Source organism: Gymnodraco acuticeps, unplaced genomic scaffold (assembly GCF_902827175.1).
Source record: "Gymnodraco acuticeps unplaced genomic scaffold, fGymAcu1.1, whole genome shotgun sequence".
Classification (NCBI taxonomy): Eukaryota; Metazoa; Chordata; class Actinopteri; order Perciformes; family Bathydraconidae; genus Gymnodraco; species Gymnodraco acuticeps.
Window position 1 is genome coordinate 216,004 of NW_022992006.1, and position 22,301 is coordinate 238,304.

Genomic DNA, 22,301 nt, shown 5'->3' on the forward strand with positions numbered 1-22,301 from the left:
AGTTTTATTTTGTATGTTGCTTAACCTTATAGCTACTTTAAACAGGGGACAGTCTCAAATGAAATACGATCATTTTAAAATGTAATAAAGATAAAAGATAATTTTAATAAAATAATGGCCCCTGTTGAGTGTGGTGTTAGCTGTCAGTCCCTGCACACACACACACACACACACACACACACACACACACACACACACACACACACACACACACACACACACACACACACACACACACACACACACACACACACACACACACACACACACACACACACACCCACACACACACACACACACACACACACACACACACTGGGACAGTAAACAGGTCGGTGTGCTCCACATGTATATGCTACCTTGTGCACTTCCCCATTCTGTGTCCTGTCCGAGGTGTGACGTCGACCCGTCGCTCCAGCCAATCACTGCCAACTTGAGGCTGATGCTGAAGGGAAAGTTGCTAGTAAGAGCCGCAGATTTTTTTTCCCACTCTCATTGACATTTAAACTCCACGACGGATCCAAAGGTCTATAGATATATTTTAATCGGGACCTATAAGTTTCTGTCGCTGTGACACGGAGGAGAGATCCGGGGAGGGAAGAAGCGACTAAATACGCACAGGATACCGGTTAGACTCAGCTGCTGCCTTTCAACCGGTGAGTTTGGACTGACTATATTCTAACTTCTTTTACATTTTTAATTCTCTGATACTTTTCTTTTTTTTCTTTCTTTGAAAACACTAAAACATTGAAAATGTGCGCACTTCTCCTGCTCTCCCAAACTTTAATGGGTGCAAAGAACATTTAAATCTGATAGCCTACTTGCCTGCAGGTTGATTAATTAAAAGCATGATGCATTGCCAAATGTAGGTGCAATTATGGGTTTACTCCTTGCATGTTGCTCAGTGTAGCCCACAGGAGGTGTACACCCACATAAAGTTGAACATAGCATCTGACTTTGTTTCTGTTGTCATCTATCACACACGTAGCTAGCGTGTAATTAGCGATCTTCAATGAGGAATTAAGCGCACGTCACTCCGTTAAAAAGCGCCTATTATTGTGAGCTTTACGCCGGGTGGAAATGAAAGGCTTCGACCTGTACAGTAAAGTGTATGGGGATCTATTCAGCTCTGCTCGATCCATCAGCACCGTGCAAATGACGCTGTCCATCAGCGGAATATTTCATTATGTGAGCTGTCTGCTATTTATTTGAAATGCGAGCCACGTGCATTTTTTTGAGAAAAACTTCATTTGAGTATTATTATTGGTCGTGTTTTAACTTAGGCTACTTATTTTTTTTGCATAATTTTTCCAGGAAGTAAAACTAAAATAAAACAACAAAGCAGGGAAATAACGTGAGCGGTTTCAGATTAAAACAAACATTTGTTTAATGACGTGTGCCTTGTGTTTATACCTATATTGATGTGGGGTTTTATTTGTTTCTATTTTATTGCCATCTTTAATTAGATGTCCTTCCCATATATATATATATATATATATATATATATATATATATATATATATATATATATATATTGTATTTTATTCATAAAGTAATGTATAAAAATACTATCTAATTTCCAAACAGTAGCTGGGACACTGGATGTCTCGGTCCATGGCTCTTGTATGTTTGGGTCCAGTGTTTCTTTTTGTCACGCTTGCGAGCAGCGCTGTGACACCATTAGCCCGGTGTTTATCCCAGCCTTCAGCCTTTTGCCAGGAGAGGGCTTCTGTGGACTGTGGTTACACCTTCAGCAGGCTGCACAAGAAATTCTCAATCCTGGCCTTTTTGTCCTCATAAACTTGCACAAATAATTAGGTAAATACACAAAATATACGTTTGCAACAATGGAGGATAAACCCTAATTAATTTAATACAATGACATGTGTTGGCATCTTTATTGTACTGAAACATGCGAAAATGCTTGTTTACAAAATAAGTAACATCTTCAAGTATTTATTTTTTACCTGGAGGTATTTTGGCATATTGCTTAGTGTGCTGAGAAATAAGTCAGCATTAATAGATTGATGTCTTCCGGGACGCGGTCCATGTGCTTGTAAAAAAAATAAAAAAGAGCAGATTAATGAAAGAAGTTTATTTAATTATGGTTGATATAAACATAATTGCTCATTGTTAAAGTGCAAATAATATATGCAAATAAACCAGAGATGTCCTCATGAATCTCTTTAGCGAGAATAAATCTGACAGTCCAAGGCTGTTTGATGAATGACAGGTCAACTCATCAAGAATACAATTTACAAATTCAGATCGACGTTTGTAGTGATAATTGGAAACAAACAATAAACATCAGTTGAAAATTACTCTTATTATTAATTATTTTAAAAATAGTTATAATTGTAGTGTGTTTTTTTAATACACATTTTTTTCCTGGCTCAAATATAGTCCATTATAGTGCTGCCAACAATTTTTTTTTAATTGAATGGAAATAAAAATGCCATCTGATAATTGTTATTGTTATCATCAATAATTATCAATAGTGAAACAAAGATTATGATAGATTTTATAATATTGAATTTGATTATTTGCTCAATAGTGCATGAAGCAGGTGTAATAAAATGGTAGGCTTGTGCAATTTTAATTAGGCAGCAGGTAGAGATGAGATTTGTTGGAAGTAATAACAGTTACACAGGGTTTATAATGTGCAAGCAGCGCTGTCCTGAAACTAAAATATATATATTTGATGTATTCTTCCAAAAATAACAAGTAACCCCATTACTTTTTTCTTAAAAATCTCCTTGAATCAGAAGGAATCAGCTCAGCCACCTTTATTTACTATAAACAAGCTTGTAACAATCTTGTAACATTTTCTAATAGACCTCCCCAGATGTCCTGCTTTATAAAAGGTGAGTGAACTATGACCTCCAATGGGAGATCATCACAAAGGCAAACAAGCATTCAAGAATTAAAAAGAAAAAAACTGTTTTTCCTAAAATATTAACCGGATTGGAAGCACCATTTCAACCAGTTTCATACGTGATGAATTTATAAATGTGCATCAGCCCTGAAACTGTAATCCCAAATAAGTACTACATTAGGAGGTTTACCCTGCACTACATCCCTCTCCCTGTCCAAAAACAATGTCACTGTTTTTCACTGCATCTCCCTCCCTCCCCTTCTGTCTTCTTTCTTTCATCCTTTTCTTTTTTTTGCATTTAAAAGTTCCTAGATGGGTACAAATACCAAATTGCCCTGGGGGGAAAATAGCGACCAGATTAGGCTTTCTTTTCAAGGCCTGTGGCATTAGTTGCTGCTAATCCGAATTGGGCTAATTGCTTTCCTCACATCATCCTAACCCGTTTTTTACAGACTAACACAGAAATCTAGACTACCTTACAAAACAGTGAAACAATATATAGGAAACATGTTTTGCATTTTATTTTCTGATCAAGTTAAGGCTTTGACATGCGAGTGAAGGATGTGAATGAAACAAATACGATATCTCCCGAGAGTGCAGACAACGAATTAGCTCTTGGAGCGGATTTACAGCTTAACCAAATAAATCAATAACCTACTGGAGGTATTGTTTCCAAAGAAAACTACTTGACACACTCATCGGGGAATCTGTCTTTTCAGCGAGGGCAAGTTAGTGGTGTGAATTTTTGACAGCTGCAGTCTGTGACAAGTGAGTGGCAATAACATTTGCACTACAAAGGTATAGGCTAACCACAATTATCTTAAAAACAGGCATGGAGACAGTTTTTCTTTTTTTTGTCCATTCGAGACCACATAACGATATGCTATATGTTTATCAGCGTCGTGTTACAAAATTGAGCACACCTTAAGTGTCCAAATCCGAAACAAATAATACAAGTAGGCCTAGCCTATATATATCTATAAAAACATGGCTGAGGTTTAGATGCCTCTGACAGCCAACTGGAGGATGCACAGTTTGGTAAACAGAGTAGGAGATAGTCCAATCAACTATGTTTTTTTAGTATTACACTATGTCTGTAACTTTAATTAAATTCTCTCACCAGAAAATAATTTCCCTCCGTTAAACAACTAGACAAAAAGTCAATCTCATAATGTCTCTTCGGAAGTTTAGCTCCACCTTCAGCGTGTCCTGTCATTCAGTTAGACTGTAAATCATAACCAACACAAGCTCCCCTCATTGCACAAACTCCTATCGGATGGGGTTACTAGTGGGGGGGTGTTTGTCGTCTAATGCATGTCTAATAGGGGGGTTCTTGACGTGAAAATGTTTGGGAACCCCCCCTTAGCTGATATAAGCTGCGGCCATTCACGGTAGGCCTATAGGCTGAGCCACCAGTCTAAGTGAGTAGAAACAATGCAGCAAGGAGAAACAGATGAATGTGCTCGTTTAGTTTACGGGTTGTTTGATGAAGGAGTATTGGCCAAAGTGTTGTTCCTCACCGCGGGACCCTCGGTGACAGTTTGAGCCGGTCCTCTCAGCTCATTATCTCGCCGGCCCACTGAGGGCCCCATTCAAGCTGGGCAGTCCCTCTCTCTCTCTCCCCTTCCTCCCTCCCTCTCCCTCTCTGACTCTCACCCTCTCTCTCTCTGGCAGTGTCGTTTGTCTACTCATTGAACCCATAGTCAGGAATGCGATGGTTGTTAGGGAGCCCTCTTTCACCTCCGAAGTGTTTTATTGATGAGCTCTGACTTCTCCTACTTTTTCACATGTCAAAGAAAGTCAAGTGTAGGCCTCTATGACTTCATTTCATGGCCTCCCATCCAAAAAAAGAAGCAATTTCTCTCCCCTCCCCCTGCTTATGCCTGTCCCTCTCCCCCCTCTCTCTTTGCCCTTTCATGCACCCCCTTTTCTGCTATAGTTTGGCATCCACATCCATACAACCCTCATTCTCTTCCCTTCGGTTTTCCTCCTTTTGGAGTGAGCAACGGGGCTCCTCAGAGCTAAGACTGGTGCTGCCCAAAGCTCGGGGTGTATGCTCAAACACGGGCGCAGAGGGGTTGCTTTTGGGTGCGTTGAGGTGTGCGTTAATAGCCAGTCATTCAACCAGTGCAGTTTGGGAGCGTGTGGCCATGGCTACACAGTCATTTGCTTTACTTTATTTACGCGTGCTATTTGCTGTCAGGTCGCAGGAGTGACGTCGCCGTGCCTCGCAAATGTGTCCATAAAAAGCACCGGAGCATGCATAAAGGCTGCGCTCTTTACGCATGGTGTCCTTGTTGACAGGAGGGGTGAGGCTATTCAGTGGAAGGTGATACCCAAAATAATCAACAAAAGCACGTGGTGGGCATTTATTATTTTTAGTGAGCGAGGGCAGTGCCACATGGACATGTAAAATATTTTTGTTTTAAGTAAATATGCTCACATAGGATATTAAAAAATAACTTTCCACAACTTAGCTGCACTTTCAATGCAGTTTTACTTTTGGGGCTGCAAAATCCTATGTTCGAGCATTGAGTTAATTCCTGCGCTAAGCTGATTTAAGTTGAAGTGTTTCACAAAGTGAGCAACTCTGGTGTAAGTTATGTAAACAATTGTAAATAGTTATATATGTCAATCACTGAGAACCCACATGGACGCAGGAACCACAAAGAAACCAGGGTTGGACACTTTCCAAAATGTCTCCAAACTTTTCAACATAACGATATAATATCCTGTTTTAATGTGACATTACCCACATCTGCAGAACAGTGCCTTGTTTCGTTACAAAACACGCTGCAGCTCTTTGTAAATGTTATGCAGTGTTATGAGCGCCTTGGTTCACGTGCTGCTGCTGCTGCTGCTGTGCTACTTCCCGTTTCACTGCAGCACTAGTTAGCCTCAGGTTGGAGCTGATGAACATGCCTCAGATTCCCAGTGCAGACCCAATTCAGCCTGGAAGAATAGAGCCTTCCAACCAATGGGCATTTCCGAGGCAGTTGCTTTGCAATAGGGCAATATTCAGCAAGTGAGCGCAGGGTATTTGCATGCGTGGGCTGATTAGTGGGATGCGAAGACTCTCTCTCTTTTCTCTCTCGCTGTGGCTCGGCCCCGTTTGCCGCTTTTGCTATGGTGCAGGGGGAAGTGTTTATATGGGGGATGATGACAGAGGTCGGGTCGCGCTAATGGGCCAGTGAAGAGCAGCGGAGGGAGGCGAGGCGAGGCGAGGCGCACACAGCAGACCAGGAACACATACATTAATACACTTGTTCCATCACCAATCAGCATAGGTGTGTTCATTCTCTTACCCCCACCTCCTTCTACCATCACCACCATTCTCCCTCCCTCCTTCTCTCCGCCCCCCACCCCTCTCTCTCGTTCTCTTCCCCACTCTCTCTCTCTCTCTTTCCGACTCTCTCATTCGCTCTCTCACACGCCAGCGCACATCCTCGCCAAACTCCGTGCGTCCTGACATCTGAGTTCACTGTCAATCTCTGTCCCCTTCGCAGGGATATCCCCTCCGTCTCCGCCGAAGACCACTGGAAACTAATTTTTCCTCTTCTAAACTTCCCGAGAGAGACTGATCCTGGTCGGCTTTTTGTGCTCTTTCTGTGGTGTGGAGAACTAGGCTGTAGCCTATAGTTTACCAAGGACTCTGACAACCAAGCAGGATGCCCCAAAAAGGTGAGATCCTGACTTAAAGTTTTGTGTGTGCTTTTGAATGATTATTGTTATAATTACATATTATTATAAATAACAAGTATTATTATTGTATGTGTTATTATTGTATTTTATTATTAGGATTATTATTATTATTATTTGTATTATTATTATTATTATTATTATTATTATTATTATTATTATTAATATAGCTCATTTATTCTCGGCTGTAGGTTGTAGGTGCAGTGGTGAGGTTTTGGGTGTTTTATTGTTTGGACTGTGCAGCCTGTCTTCTGACTGGACTCACTCAAAAGTGCGAACAGCCTTTAGCTCCTCTGTCTGTTTTATCTGCTCGATTTTGTTGGTGTGTTTAGGCCTACGGATAGCTTGCCGCTTATTTATGACACCAAAGAGTAAAAAGTCACGTTGGGCCAGGACAGTGATCATCGTGGAGAATGGGGCGCAATGACCCGTTGAGGAAAGGTGTCAGATTGATTCATGCAGGCGAGTCACCCAAGCGCCTTCTACAAAAAAAAAGCTCCATGGAGCACTTGAAGAGGAGGCCGGTTTTAGAGTGTTTGTGTGTCAGAGAAAATACAACTTTCCCCGCTTTTTAAAACGTGTTTCCTCTAATGACAGCGAGTTAAACTACTTTGAAATGTCAGTACTTAGGCTGTGTTGTATTTTAAAAATAGTAAGCTACTATATTGACAGGCCAATCAGTATAATGATTTTAAATATTTCAAATGATTAATTTAAATAAATCGTCACGACAATAAATTTGTATTAACATAACAATTGATTCAAATTGATAATGCTTTAAAATAGTTTGTCAAAACAAATACATTATTAGAATCAGATGTAGAAATGTTTCTGCCATTTAACATTTTTATGTTGTTATTCTGAAAATAATTGAACCTAAAATTATGATTTATATTACAAAATACTTATGGAAGAAACACACCATGCAGGCCCATGGCTTGATACAATTGTTAAAATAGGATACACTAAAATTGTTAAGGCTTTGAGTTGAGATTAAACCTGTTGGCAACATGCAGGATATTAACTAACTCACTAAATGCAATATGTAATATGTAACACATTTTAAAAATATCAAGTATCAAGCCTTTATAAAGGCATTAAAAAGATATATATATATATATATATGTTATTCTTTGTTATCCTGCAACTTGCACCCGGGCCATTGTAGTCCAAGCCTACATGCACTATTTCTGCATATGAATGTTGTGAGCGCGGCCAGAATAAGCATGTTGAATTAAGACATTGTTGTTACGGATTACTAAAGGAAAATAAATGCAGATTAGATCGTAGTTAACCTCGGGAACAACAACGTTTGAGCTTTCGACCTTAAATGATTAACCACTTGGACCCTAAAAGGCTAAAAGGCTAAAAAGCTACTGCTGCAGTGCGTTTCCAAACTGGGCAAATTTAAAGTCTTTTTAAAAAAAGGTTTTATTCCACCTTAATTTAGACATCATGACATAAGGCAAACAATAACATTATTATCTGAAATAGTGGTTGTTTTGGTAAATTTATGTTATGCTAAACAGGCTAACTCAGGCTATGTGGTCCAGTGTGATGGAATCTGAATTTGATTAATTCAACCTATTTGTTAAACATGAAAGGAAGCTACAATCTAAATGCAATGGCGGCCCCTGCGTGCATCCTACAAACTAGCCATGGACTAAACACAGGCTGTTTTAGACGTCGCTATCAGGCCATTTTGCTCTGCACACAACACAACTGTGCATGGAGGGAGAAAACGAAAACTTCAGACTTCTCCCTCCCTGGCCCCCTTTTTATCTGTCTCCCAGTCAATAGCTTCTTTAATGCATTTGTCTTTTCCAATTGAGCGCCCTGTTGCGCTGTTGTGTCTTTAAAACCCGCTTTACAACCTGCACCAGCAGCACAAAATAACCACCACATATTTGTAACAAGAAATTACTTTTACATTTTTTTTTCTATAAAAGCAGGGACAACAAAACCCACATTCACACACTATATCTGCACCGGGGTCACGGTCGTGTATCTGTGTGTGTGTGTGTGGGGGGGGGGGGAGTGTGTGTGAATGGTCCCGGAGGGGGTGGATGCATGCCTCCGGCTCTTTGTATTAATCTGAACTTGTTGGTGTGTTTAGTGGGGAAGCTGTGTGTTTCTAGTCGCGGAGGCCGAGTATTCGCCCCGGGTCTGAGGTATACGGAGGCAGAAAAGGGGGGGTGCATTGTTGGGAGTCCAGCAGGCTTTGTACAGCAGCTTTGTACCCCCTCCTGGTCTGGACTTTTGCAGAGCAATGAGGCGAGGTAGACAACGTGTGTCACTGTACAGTTTCCACGGTAGACTCCACAAGAGGAGGGATATCAAGTAAAAAATAATAATAGAAGCCTCTTGCTGAGACGATGAGGGCTGATTGCTTTATAAGCCCTGAAAGAAATAGTGCTGTAAAAGAGTTATAGGCCCAACATCACGGCTAAGCTGTTAGTCTGAATTTATTTTTAACAAGTTCAAAACAGGCCCAACAGAGATGTTAAAAAAATCTTGTCTCGTCAATTTTAATTTATTTGCTTGTCAGATACATTTAGGTTAATTGTTAATGTAGGGCACAAATGAAGATAAAGTAAGTGCATCAGTATAGCTGTGGCTGTGCTAATGTGTTGTTTTGCTTTGTCCTATAGGGAGACATTAAGTAGTGAAAACGGCAGATGATTGACTAAATTGTTGTAGAGTGGACAGTCAACTCTGTTTCCAGGCAAGTTTAATTAAAATACACATACACTGAGTGGATGTGAAAATTCATTATGCATCTATAATGTTTTAATCACAAAGATCCCCAAACATTATAATAGCACGATAAGATGAGAAACTTAAATAATACAAAACAAATTACAAAAAAAGTTGCAAATAATTTAAATGTGAACAAATAAAATGTGTACAGGATGCTAACCTATATTTGTTTTCCCCTTGTGACGCTTAGAATACCACAGCCAAGCCGCGTGGGAGTCTGGCGTAGCCTCAATGATGCAGAACAGTAAGTTGTTTTCTTATGTCTTTTTATTTGTAAAACTTTTGATTACAACTGCAATATTTAAAGTGGTTGCATTGAGGCCACACCCACTGACATTATGCACAGGTTGTTATAGCGAAATAACTTTAAGAACACTTTAAAGGAAAGGAAATGTATGTGCAGGCATATATTTGCATGACTTTGAGGTGCAGGGGCAACATATTCTCAGTTATTTGATGGCTGTCTCATTGCTGTTAATTTATTTTTTGCAATGATAGGTAGAGAAGTTATTATTGAACAAGTTAATCACACGTCGTCCTGCTCCATAGAGAGGGAGGGAGAATAGAGGGGGTTGGGTTGAGAGGGAGATTTTTGTTTCTGCTTGAGTTGGTATTAAATAATTGCACAGCCGTCTGCATTAGCGTTAGAGCTGGCTGCCAGGCTGCATACAAGATTAGCTGCGTAGAGAAGAGCCCTGCATGAAACATGAGGAATAGCAATAATGTCTTATGTAGATTAGTCCATATTCTTCACGGACAGACAGCATGAAGAAGAAAAAAAAATGCTCATATTATAACCGCAGGCCTCACTGCTAGGTGCAGGCTGGAATCACAGCGGAAGATAACAACCATATTGTCGTGGGTGCCAATCAAAAAAAATCAAAGTTGCTTAGGCCTCTGTGTTTAAAGTGGCCCACATATTTGTTTTGTTCCTGGTGTGTGATGAAATCAAAAAGGATAAACATGAATCATTTTCTCTCTTGCTGCTGGACAAGAGGTGTATGACATCTGTGATGAAGGTGTGTGGGTTGATTTTATTTTATTATTATCTATACCTTTATGACGTGTCTGTGCTGTAATCTGTGCGCATTAATGATACAAAAAAAATGTGTTTGATGACAGTTGGATTGTTTGATGTGAAGAGGTGTGAATCATAATAACAGTGACCTGTGATGACAATAAAACTAATATTTTTTACGAACTAGAAATAGAGTCTTATTTTATAGGTTATTCCCTGTGATTTTTTTTTTATTTGCTTGCCCGTGTTCCTAGAGATGATGAGGCCTTATCAAAGCTGCTATACAATACCCAGTGCTTCTGCTTTGCAGCGGATTGATGATAATGGGATGCTCACCAGGCTTGGCGTGTGATGTCTGGTGCAAATAGACGAGGAGATATCATTGGGCCCGGCCCTTTGGGTTGTCTAAAGGTCGCGACGGCCTCCGTGGCTTTTGTGCTAATAACTCCTGGGTGTATATGGTGGGGAGCGTCCAAATTGACACCATATGTTTTCCTATTAGTCGACTTGTAATAGAATACAAGGCGCATAATCAGCGCCAGCGGGCGAGATCACTCTGGCACTTGAGGGAATTGTGCCATGATTAAGACTTAACCTTAGGAGAGTTTGATTTGTATGTGATGTCCTTATCCGACGGCTTTATCGATCCGGAGGATTTATATGATAGCTGTAAATCAGAGGTGACTGGAGAACCCGCAGAGCAGCACTACTTAATGCGGGTAGGCCAATTTCCCCGTAAGAAGTCTATTAATTCCACTTAATCCTGGAATTACCAAAGAGCAGGAGGGATGCTAATGGCTTTACTATCAATCAGATCCACGCTGGAAGATTATTACACATAGCGGCCAAAAGGCGCTACTCAATTAAACAGTTTTGTTTTTCACGCAGGCCCATGTTGATAATTTGTATAAAATTAAATAGCAGTTTAAAGCAGAGTCCTGTGACATATTGCAGAGTAAAGACGCCTACCGATTGCACACAACAGGACTGCAGTGGCTGTGAGCATTTGTTGTCAAATACAAACAAGGGGGGGAAAAAACTGCTTGTCACTTTTAATATGTTAAGAATCCAGGCGCGCCCTCGTTTCTGTGACCGCGCATAGCCCCTGGCCACCTTAAAACGAAGTCTCCCTCGGAGGGTAAACGAGTAGCGTCCAATTTTGTCTGAGTGATATCCAAATGCAGACAGAAAGGGTCGTTTTTATCATGCTACTATTTGTCGTGACGATGCGATTTTCAAAAGCAGAGCGGTGTCATAAAGTGACATGCCTGCCACAAGTGCTCCAACTGATCTTTTCAATTAGCCTCCCATGCATGATCCGAGGCGACTTCCGCCTATTTCCAGAAATTAAGCTCAAACTTGACGTGCAGCTAGCTTTATTTTAAAGACAAATGTCAGGCAGGCTCATCATATTTTCCCCCTCTTCTATATTTGGAGCTTATTTATTGCTAAGGAGCCTCTGCTCCCGGAGTCAATGTACCGGGCGGCAGCGCAGGGGAAGGGATCGGAGAAACAGAGAGCAGCTCAGGCACTCCGGGGAGTCAGCTCTCCCTTTTGGCATCAGGTTTGCTGCTTTATTCTATGCTTTAGAGGAATACCATAGGACATATAAGGAATAATCTCTAAAAAGCAATCTTTTTTTAGACAATAACCAATCATAAAAATGCTATTTTAGAGCTAGTATTGTATGTGGTTTCTGTCGTATTGATGCGTAATTATTGTTTGTTTTGGAGGACTATCGTAGAAATAACTTGTCGATTTAAAGTCACTTTCGGAATAGCGATGCTTTTAAATATAAGCTAGTTTAACATATTATTTCGGGTTAAGGATATTATGTGATTTTCGGTGCTGCTGGTTGTTATTTTGGAGATAGTTTAGGAGTGAGTTGCGGATGTTGCTGCTGCGCAGCTTTAATTGTCTGGTCATTGATTAAGATGCGACTGTTAATAACGAAGTTTGCCGGTTTGATAAAAGGTTGGTTGAGTTTCCTAGGGGCTAAAGATCGACTGATGTCTTCATTTAATATAAGAAAATACGTTTTTAAATGTTCTAGTTTAATTGAAGTGAGGGTAGGCTATTGTAGTTGAATCCAGTTTCTGCATGTCTTACTAAATAACTGCGCAGTGTTTTCTGCAGAGGGCAATGTGCCGGTGTGACAGTTTCTTAAAACTATAGTTTAATTAGTGCACTTCGATTTTAAACACTTTTTTCGACAATATGATATTGACTTGTTTGAATTGAACTGCGAAATGCCGTCTGTGCCTCTGTTTACTGTCTTCATGTTTCATATTTCACTCGGTTATCCTGAGCGCTTTTACCATTCTCTTCTCCATTAAATGAAACTCATTTGCTTTATCACATGTTTTAATTGGAGTTATAAAACGGTGTGATGACTGAGATGCTTTTCTCTCCATGTAGGTCACAGTGGCGTAAACCAGCTTGGTGGTGTGTTTGTTAATGGTAGACCGCTGCCGGATTCCACCAGGCAGAAAATAGTTGAACTTGCTCACAGTGGTGCTCGACCCTGCGACATCTCCAGGATACTGCAGGTGACACTAACACACCTTTTGCACAGAAACACGTTTATGCAGATTTTGTCAATTTTTATAAAATCGTTAAGCAAAGCATGAAATGTATGCTTTTTCAAAAATGAAGTCCATCTTTAAAATGCAACATTTAAGCTGCAGTAAAGCAGCCTGAATTTGGCATTACGATCTTTTCAGCTGGTAAATGATCATTTATTACATAATTCTTTTTATTGGAAACCTAATAAGACCGATACAAAGTAAGCCTACAGTAAACGTCAAGCTTCTATAAAGAATAAATATAATATGGGAAATGGCTAATATCCATTCAAGGCATATTTTTTGTTTTTATAGACCCATGATGAAGTCCAAGTGCTGGACAGTGAAAAGGTGATACTTTTTTGACGCCATCTCAGAAATTCCATTAATAGTCGTAAATAATGTATGTGAATTGTGTCTTTTGTTTTCTATACAGGTATCCAACGGCTGTGTGAGCAAAATACTGGGCCGGTATTATGAAACTGGTTCCATAAGACCGAGAGCAATAGGCGGCAGCAAGCCCAGAGTCGCCACTCCAGAGGTGGTCGCGAAAATCGCTCAGTACAAACGGGAGTGTCCGTCTATCTTTGCGTGGGAGATCCGTGACAGACTTCTGTCGGAGGGGACCTGCACCAACGACAACATACCCAGTGTAAGTGTGCTGACTGTAAGTTATGTGCATGATTTAATTTGCCACATGAAATGACTTTTTTTCCTCATGCAGTGGAGGAAAAGGAGATGGGCAACGAACCATTCAGTCTTATTAAATACAATGCGTTTCACATTGTGTGGCGCGCAGATGTGAAAACAGCTCGCTGTCGATGTGTGCGCTTTGGAACACCTTCTTGTGTACATTTATTTTTATTATTAAGCCTATATGTGTGCTATGAAACCGCTGCTCTATATATTTGTACACTGATACGGCGCTCCATCTAATCTGTATATCATGTAATTTGTCATTCAGGTGTCATCGATAAACAGAGTCCTCCGCAACCTGGCTAGTGAAAAGCAACAGATGGGCGCAGATGGCATGTATGACAAACTGAGAATGCTCAACGGTCAGACAGGAACTTGGGGGACCCGGCCCGGCTGGTACCCCGGAACATCAGTGCCAGGCCAGCCCAACCAAGGTGAGCCTCATTATCACACAGTGGCAATAAAGACACCTTGACGAATGCGGTTCTTTAAAAAAATAAGGATTTAAAATATTGTCAGACCCAAATAAATATTTCACCATCCATGTTTGAATGTGGCTGCATAGGGATACATGTGAACTCCACCGTGGTCACAATAAATTGCCATGTTTGAATATGAATAGTTTTACAGCTTTCTATTCCAGTAGTTCCGGTACAAGGCTCTGTATGCAATAAGGTATTTGGCATGCTTTGATGCCCTGAACAAGACCCCCAATTAAGACTAGTCGATTAGAGGAAGCCATAGGCCATGCATGCAGTCTGAATGCCTCCACTGTCCCAGACATGGATGTGCGTGACAGCGACTTGTCCTTTCAGCAGAGGTGTCCACCCAACAGCCTACATTTTCCTCCCCTCCTGATGGGGAGGCAGAGCTGGGGAGCTGTGTGCGGGGATATTAGTACAAAGGAATGTTTTCCTTCACACGCAATGATTGGTTATGGGAACGGCCCGCACTACGTGTAATTGCTCATTAGAGAGGGCTTTGTCTCTCATTATGGCAACATGCAGGAGTGTGGAGATGGTAAGGCTGCTGTGGAAATGTTCCACTTCAGAGGGTTTCCTGTCGGCCTTCTGCAGGCCGAACACTGAGCACATTTTCTTATTGGAAGCATCACCTTATACGCTTTCTTTGCGTCTTAAATATCCATTCATGAAACAAGTATTAGGCTATAGAAGCATTCATTGATTTGCATCAGAAAAGGGAAATGCAAGTGCTGGAATTCAGTCGTATCAAATTATAATTTGCATTTGTTTGATGACCATTTGGACACGTGGGCTGTTATCAACAAGCAGTAAAGCGGAAACGACCATATGGACAGCTAAATGTAATAAAAAAAAAATACAAATCAATAATATTGCTTTTGTTATTATTATTTTAAATAGCAACATTCTATTTTTTTAAATGTTTTTGACCTAATTACGGTTGTTACCCTAATGCCTGTAAAATGTATTAATTATTATTTAAAAAGTTCATATTTTATAATTAATATTCTAAATGATAATAATAATAATAATAATAATAATAATAATAATAATAATAATAATAATAATAATAATAATTACAGTAATAGTAATTAGCATTAAATGTGTTTTGAATTCAATGACTGTTTAAGTTAAGCAGTTGTCTCAGGGGAAGGAAAATATGTTTTCCATCTGACAGCCGAGTAAGCAGATATAATGGCTACATGGAGAGTGACAGGGCCCCAAAAGAAGACAACTCTATCCAAAAGGAACGAATAAAAACTCCTCACCGATTTCGTCTTTTATCTCATTCTCATTCGCTGGCTATATGGCTCTAAATCCCGTCTATAGGATTTAGTCTCTCACTTTCTCTTTCAGTTCTAAGCGGTTTCTCAAGAGTGTTTTGATCCGGTCTCAGCAGCTGAAAGGTGCCGCAATTGGTTCGGTATCTCTTTTTTGCTGCTTTTCCGCCTCACTGGCTGAGACACCGAGATACTAAAGAATGAGTTTATTTCCCAGCGCTTTTATAAAGAAAACAAATCCCATCCTAGCGTCAGTGGGTCTGGCAGACGGATAATAGCTGCACATTCACTCCTTTTTATGGATTAGCCTGAGTGAAGAAACAAATAGCACAAACTATTGGCCTATAGAAGAATACTTTTGTGTATTTTTGCAGCGAGGGAAATTGTCAAGAAACGTGTAGCACCAGATTTTCCTCCAGAACTTTTAAACACACTAAATATGTTTTCAGACCTACAGCAGTCAAATTGCCTGTGAGCGAATGGAAACGGTTTAAAAAAGAAAATATAAAGCACTAACTGCTACATCTTTCACACCCCCCCAAAAAAGTTTTCAATACTTTTTTTTGGCTATGCATGTTACTCACGGCACAAAGCCTAGTACATGCATTTATATAGGCCTCACTACACCTGTCCAAAACCTTGCAACACCCTCGTGTCCTTGAGCAAGCCACTAATGACTAAATATGCAAATCAAAATCTGCATGCCAAAAGATGAATTTCCCTTCATGAGTTCAACCCATTGCTCCAAACAAACATCCGTGAGATATTACATCAACCACCCTCTTATCAACGCACCCCTGCTTACTTTCGCATTAACTTCTCGGTGTGATAATGATGTCCAACAACAAGACAGACATTAGTCGATAAGCCTCGCCCTGCAAACTGAAGGGGCAGTGAATAGATTGGTCTTATTTTGGTTGTTCAGGGGGTTGCATGCTCTCTCCTCACTCATTTGTTTCCAATTGAAGACAGAAATCCTGACTGGCGTGTAGCTGGCCGGGGGACGTGATTAATGATGGTAGTGGATAAGGGTTAACACACTGGACTCAAAGCTCTGTTGACTGGGATCCTCGTACGCACAATGCCAAAGTACTATAGCCTGCGCGCCTCCAGAGAGAGAGGATCCTTTTGTCATCTCCTCCAAAAGCCCCCCTCCCATATATTACACCCACCGAGGGCTCACTGCTCGTCCCTGGCTGTGTCCATAGTTTAATGGTTTCCCTTGCTCCTGAAGGCATTGTATCATTCTGAAAAGCGTCTTCTTCTATTCAAAAGTTGGTGGTCACCTCAATGGCTATACCAACGCCCATATGGGAACGACCATTGAGGCATTGCTCTGCCCTAAAAAAGGGGGCTAGAGAGTTTGGGGTTTTAATACATTTCATAGGCTCTGAAAAGAGGCTCGCCACATCTTGTCACATTTCTCTTAACCTTTTGAGAACACACGCCATTGTTGGGAAGCGATAAGTACGCGGAGCCTTTCCCTCTGCAGCCTGTTTTTCCCACAATATTTTATAAACAGTTTAACCGCGGAGCCTTTTTCATATTGTTCCTTTTCACGCATGCAGTCGTCTGTAATCTGTCAACATTAGGAAAAAACGGCAATAATTCATCTGATTTTGAATTTAATCAGCCATGATAGGGGCTTTAATTAATGATGTTGCACCGCGGTCTGTACAATTAGCTGTAAGCCGATACAACACGAGAGCAGAGAATTAATTATTCAATTAGCTTAATTTAATGTATATTTCTTCTATATTTTATTGTGCAGATGGTTGCCCACAACCAGACGGTGCAGGCGAAAACACAAACTCTATCAGCTCGAACGGGGAGGATTCAGAGGAGACACAGATGAGACTGCAGCTCAAGAGGAAACTACAGAGAAACCGCACGTCCTTCACACAGGAGCAGATTGAAGCACTGGAAAAAGGTGGAGCAATCAGTGAATCATTTATCTGCCATATTGACTTTTTTAATGATACAACATGCATTCCTAATAACACAAATACGTTCTTAATTGTTTTGAAATGAATAATGTTTATAATATTAAACTATTACTTACTTATTTTTTACGATTTATTGCATTACAGAATTTGAAAGGACTCATTATCCAGATGTTTTCGCGCGAGAGAGACTAGCAGCGAAAATCGACCTGCCCGAAGCAAGAATACAAGTGAGTGATCCAAATTTTTGTTGTTGTTGCAACGGATGTATGACAGTTTTCAAAAGTTGCACGCAAAGTAAATGCACGTGAGCAAACTAATAAGCAAAATCATTTGCAGGTATGGTTCTCAAACAGAAGAGCAAAGTGGAGGCGAGAGGAGAAGCTGCGGAACCAGCGCCGGCAGGCCAACAACTCCTCCTCCCACATCCCCATCAGCAGCAGCTTCAGCACTAGCGTCTACCAGGCCATCCCACAGCCCACCACACCGGGTAGGCCCTCCACATCCGGGACAACACTTACAGGACACCGCTAAAAATAATATTTCCATTTCATTTTAAAATAGAATATGCAGTGAGTAACTAAGTAGGCCTACTCAAGTAGCTACTAGTGAAAGAGGGACTTTCAATATTTCAATTGTTTTGATACTTTGTACTTTTACCCCAATACAAATAAGTGGTAGTGTACTTTTACTCCTCTACATTCTTTAAATACCCTAAGTTACTTTGCAGATTTAGAATAATGATGTGAAATATAATCAACACTTTAATAACATTAAGTTAACTGGAATAACATTCACAAAATATCCCTTACAAAGTAATTAAAATGTGCTGCATCTAGCTTTAATAAACACATTCATGCATCCTTAACTATGATCAGAACATATATTATATATTGGCCAATATGCATAATGAGTACTTTTGTCATTTTAAGTATATTTTGATGCTAATACTTACTTTTACTTAAGTCACAATTTGAATGCAAGACTTTAACAGAGTATTCCTACACTCTGGTAGCTCTACTTTTACTTAAGTATACAATATCTGAGTACTTCCATCTCTGAGAATATGTCAACGATTGCATTGCGCAAACGCCACATACAATAACTCGTCACCGTTACTGTAATACTTTAATGTAATAATACATTAAATGTCAGTGAGATCAAGTCAGACAACAGATGAAATATTATAACATATTTTTGTGTGACAGCAAGCGGATAAATATTAAAGAGGACAAGAGGCCTCGGTGGCTGTGCGTTCTAGTTCTCACGAAGAAGCTCCGGTGGTTTCCTTTTGATGGATGATTGAGCAAAACTTCTCAGCTGACTATCTGCTTGATTACCGAATCAGGCACGAGGGCACACCGGCAGAGCTCATGCTCACAAGTCAATCACCTGAGACACGCGCTGTGCTGTAGGCCTACAGTATGTGTCCGGGCCGCTCAGCCTGTCGGATAACGCGTCACTTTACGCACGCACTGAGCTACTTAATGTTAATGAGACGCTCACTCTCATTCTGTGTTATTTTAGCGGGTTTTAACTATTTTTATTTTCATCCACAGTATCTTTCACCTCGGGGTCAATGCTGGGTAGACCTGACTCTGCACTCGCAAACACTTACAGTGCGCTGCCCCCCATGCCCAGCTTCACCATGGGAAACAATCTATCTATGCAAGTAAGTAAAATACCATAATGCTCACTAGTGCATGATGTTTAATTCCTGTGATATTTTATAAAGATTGATATGATTGTAAGAGTGGAATGAAACAGACCATGAGTAATATAGAACTGTGGTTACTGACCAAACAAAACAAAATTAAAGGATACTTTCTTAGAGAACAACAAATATAAATTATATAAAATAACAGAATTAAAGACTACACCTATGGTTGGCTAAGCTAATGTCACATTCTCTTCCCCATCTATAGCCCAGCCAGACCTCTTATTCCTGCATGCTGCCTACCAGTCCGCCTGTGAACGGGCGGAGCTACGACACATACACGCCCCCTCATATGCAGGCACATATGAACAGCCAATCAATGAGCGCTTCTGGTACCACCTCAACAGGTAGGCAGACAGTTCATTGTTTACCAACATGCTTTGGAATTAACAAACAGTGCACTCTTTGAAACATCTGCCACATTTCCTGTAATTTAAGGGGTACTACATAGCCATCTTTGATTCATGATCTGTTGCAACAACTTCTTTTTCCTTTCCATCTATCTGAGAAACGTTATGGTTTTAAACGGATCAATATTTCTACCTTCCATATCAATTTCCTTCTCCAGTTGCATGAAGCTCATTTCATCTCTGCGCTTTACGCCATCATGTCAACCCCACTACTCCAGCCCATAGTTTAGTTCCACCCCATTAGGATGCTTTTACTGGGAGCCATATATACCGGTTATAGTCATGAAGAGTTAATCATGCATAACCACATTTCCTCTGTGCTAAATTGCTAATTAATTTGATTCATTTGCTGTTCTACTCTCTCTGTTTAAATGCCATTGCCAAAGCCTCAATTTATCGAGCTTGCAAGCCTTTTACTGTGCATCCATGTGCAGAGCATTGTGACTCACTGCGGCTCCACTGCTCGTCTACCTATTTGCAAGCATTTAAAGCACAATGCTCTGTGCTATGAGGCTAACTAGTGTTAGCTGTCACACTAACTGTGCATCATATTTACCATGTTGACTTCTGGGGTTTTCATTTATATTTATTTGTTTTACTGACATTTTCTCTTTTTGTCTCTGCAGGACTCATCTCTCCTGGAGTGTCTGTCCCTGTCCAGGTCCCAGGGGGCGAGCCTGACATGTCTCAGTACTGGTCAAGACTACAGTAGAGAGAAGAGCTACTTCACCCTTTAACCACCCACTCCACCATCGCCCTCCGGCAGTGCTCCTCACACATACACGGCACAGGAGAGTAAAGAAGGAGAGAGGGTTGTGAAGCAGCAAAGGACAGGAGAGGAGGAGAGAAAGAAAGAGACTCTGGGAGAGCCTTGGGACATCTGGGCTTTTGTTTTCCAGTGGGACTGTGTGCTGTTCTGTAGCTCTAGGCACATTCAAAGGAGGACTTGGAAGAGAGAACAACAATGGATAGACAGAAAAAAATGGACCTCTGTAAAGTGCCCGGTGTTAAATTTTTATGGAACAAAAACGTATCTGTTTTTTTTTCTATTTCCAACTTCAGTCATTGTTTCCTTTTTTCTCTGGTGTGTTAGTAAATGGCCATTTGTATGTTAATATGAAAAACCAAGATCAAGTACTGATAGATGGACTGCTAGAAAACCATGTTGGTCTTGCGTTTGTTTGAGAGAGAAGAACCTGAGAGATTCTGCCATGACTATCTTTTGATCTGCTTATATCGAGACTTTCTACCAGCCTTTGCATGGTCTCTGGACGCTGTTGCATATCATTAAGACGAAAAGCTGGAGGGAAGACTCTTACTGTGTCAAAAAAACAACTATTTATTGGTCTTATTTCTTACGAGTGGATTTTTAGCAGAGGAAAACTCAGACTCGATCCACCCACTGAGGCTGTGGTCTTGACTCCTCTGATGTGGGCCTGCGTTTGCCGGCCTATTAAACACGGATCTCTATCAACAGCTCAAAGTGTGCAAAGACGGCACAACATGCGACACAACTCGGACCTCTTGCTTCGGTGGTTGGATTGACTCTAGATTACCACGAAGAACATTAAACGTGGGAAACAGGTGTAAAAGAAAACCTGTAGTCTGTAAATGGTAGACTGCGTCTTCGATATAATCCAGTTTGTTTGTCAAAATGTAAAGTACTTGTCTTCCCCAGAAATCTTCCAGAAAGATTTCTCCAATAAAAGTTGATTTCATTTATATCCCTGAGAATATTCTATAAATGTTCCATGCATCATGAAATACATTTCTTTAGGGTCAGGTACAATTTGTCTCTTAGGTTTAGTTGTATTATAGTGTCCTATGGTCGAAAAAAAATTGTGCAACTAGAAATATTTAATTCCTATAATTATGATTAAACATTGCTTGACAGAGTTTTAAACTTAAGTGTTTGGCAGTTGTTTACAAGTACATATCAGATTTAATCATTGTTGATTGTAAAACAGACCAAAGCCTTTGTATTTCATCTAGTACACAATGTTTTTTTAAAGATATTAGTCTTGTGTTGCAACATTTTGTAAACACGTTCTGTTCGATTACATTGGCTTCGAATTCGTAAGACTGCAGTCGAACCACGCAGTCCTTATTTATAATTGAAGACCATGGGAGGGTTTTTCTAGCATCATCCGTCATGCTATTTTGAGTTTTGCATTTTTATTTCAGTGTGTACGTAGAACATGGACACACACTGGGTTTACGTCTGAGCAATGCTTCTGAGATAAAAACGTCTACACGCTGTCTCTTAAATATTTCAATTTAATTTTTATTTAAAATGGAGCTTTCTAAATGTATTTTGTGAAAACTATAAAACATTTTGTACAGTAAAATTGTGTCTTAAAGAAAGCCTTTTTGCCTGTTCAATGTTCTGTCTTATAACGTGTCCATATTTACTGAGCAACACAAATATTGACACAATGCATCATATCCTCACATTTTAACAAATATAAATGCTGACAAATGCCAGTTCAAGAGCTTGTTTTACACACAACACCTCCAATTCCCACCAAAACAAAGGTGTCCAAAAAAACAAACCTCTCTTGATGTATGGGCTGAACCAAGTCGACACAGACCACACAGCACAACACCGCCGCACAATGAGAAAGGTCAAGCAATTCAACATCGCTGGCTCTTGTTGTACTAGAGTTACGATGGTATGAAAAAAATTAAATACAGAACCAATGAAGAGGAGAAGGGAGCAGAGGAGAGAGAAAAAAAGTCATGGATAAAGCAGTCAGTGCCTAGAGCGAGGCAAAGGAGCGATTGTGTGGCAGAGTGAGTTATTTTGCTTCACTTGCTGCCTCAGCAGGGGGGTTGTGTCTGTGTGTATGTGTGTGGA

At 40.3% G+C, this 22,301-nt stretch overlaps 2 protein-coding genes across 12 annotated transcripts in view; one reads left to right on the plus strand and one right to left on the minus strand.

The window, feature by feature from the left end:
- elp4 (elongator acetyltransferase complex subunit 4) overlaps nt 1-22,301 on the minus strand; it is an 82,504-nt gene that overhangs the window by 4,558 nt on the left and 55,645 nt on the right. The window lies entirely within an intron of this gene.
- On the plus strand, nt 488-21,792 carry pax6b (paired box 6b). 11 transcript variants are annotated; one of them, XM_034201332.1, is made up of 14 exons: nt 488-656; nt 6,382-6,556; nt 9,525-9,578; nt 10,330-10,353; nt 12,771-12,901; nt 13,232-13,267; nt 13,353-13,568; nt 13,881-14,046; nt 17,146-17,304; nt 17,465-17,547; nt 17,657-17,807; nt 18,877-18,989; nt 19,243-19,381; nt 20,071-21,792. In XM_034201332.1, the coding sequence occupies exons 2-14, from the start codon at nt 6,544-6,546 to the stop codon at nt 20,154-20,156; spliced, it is 1,371 nt and encodes a 456-aa protein (XP_034057223.1). In that variant the 5' UTR covers nt 488-656; nt 6,382-6,543; the 3' UTR covers nt 20,157-21,792. The 11 variants fall into 11 exon arrangements, with proteins under 11 accessions (XP_034057223.1, XP_034057224.1, XP_034057226.1 ...); XM_034201333.1 differs by lacking the exon at nt 488-656 and adding an exon at nt 5,976-6,162; XM_034201337.1 differs by lacking the exon at nt 488-656 and adding an exon at nt 9,226-9,299 and having other exon boundaries at nt 6,267-6,556.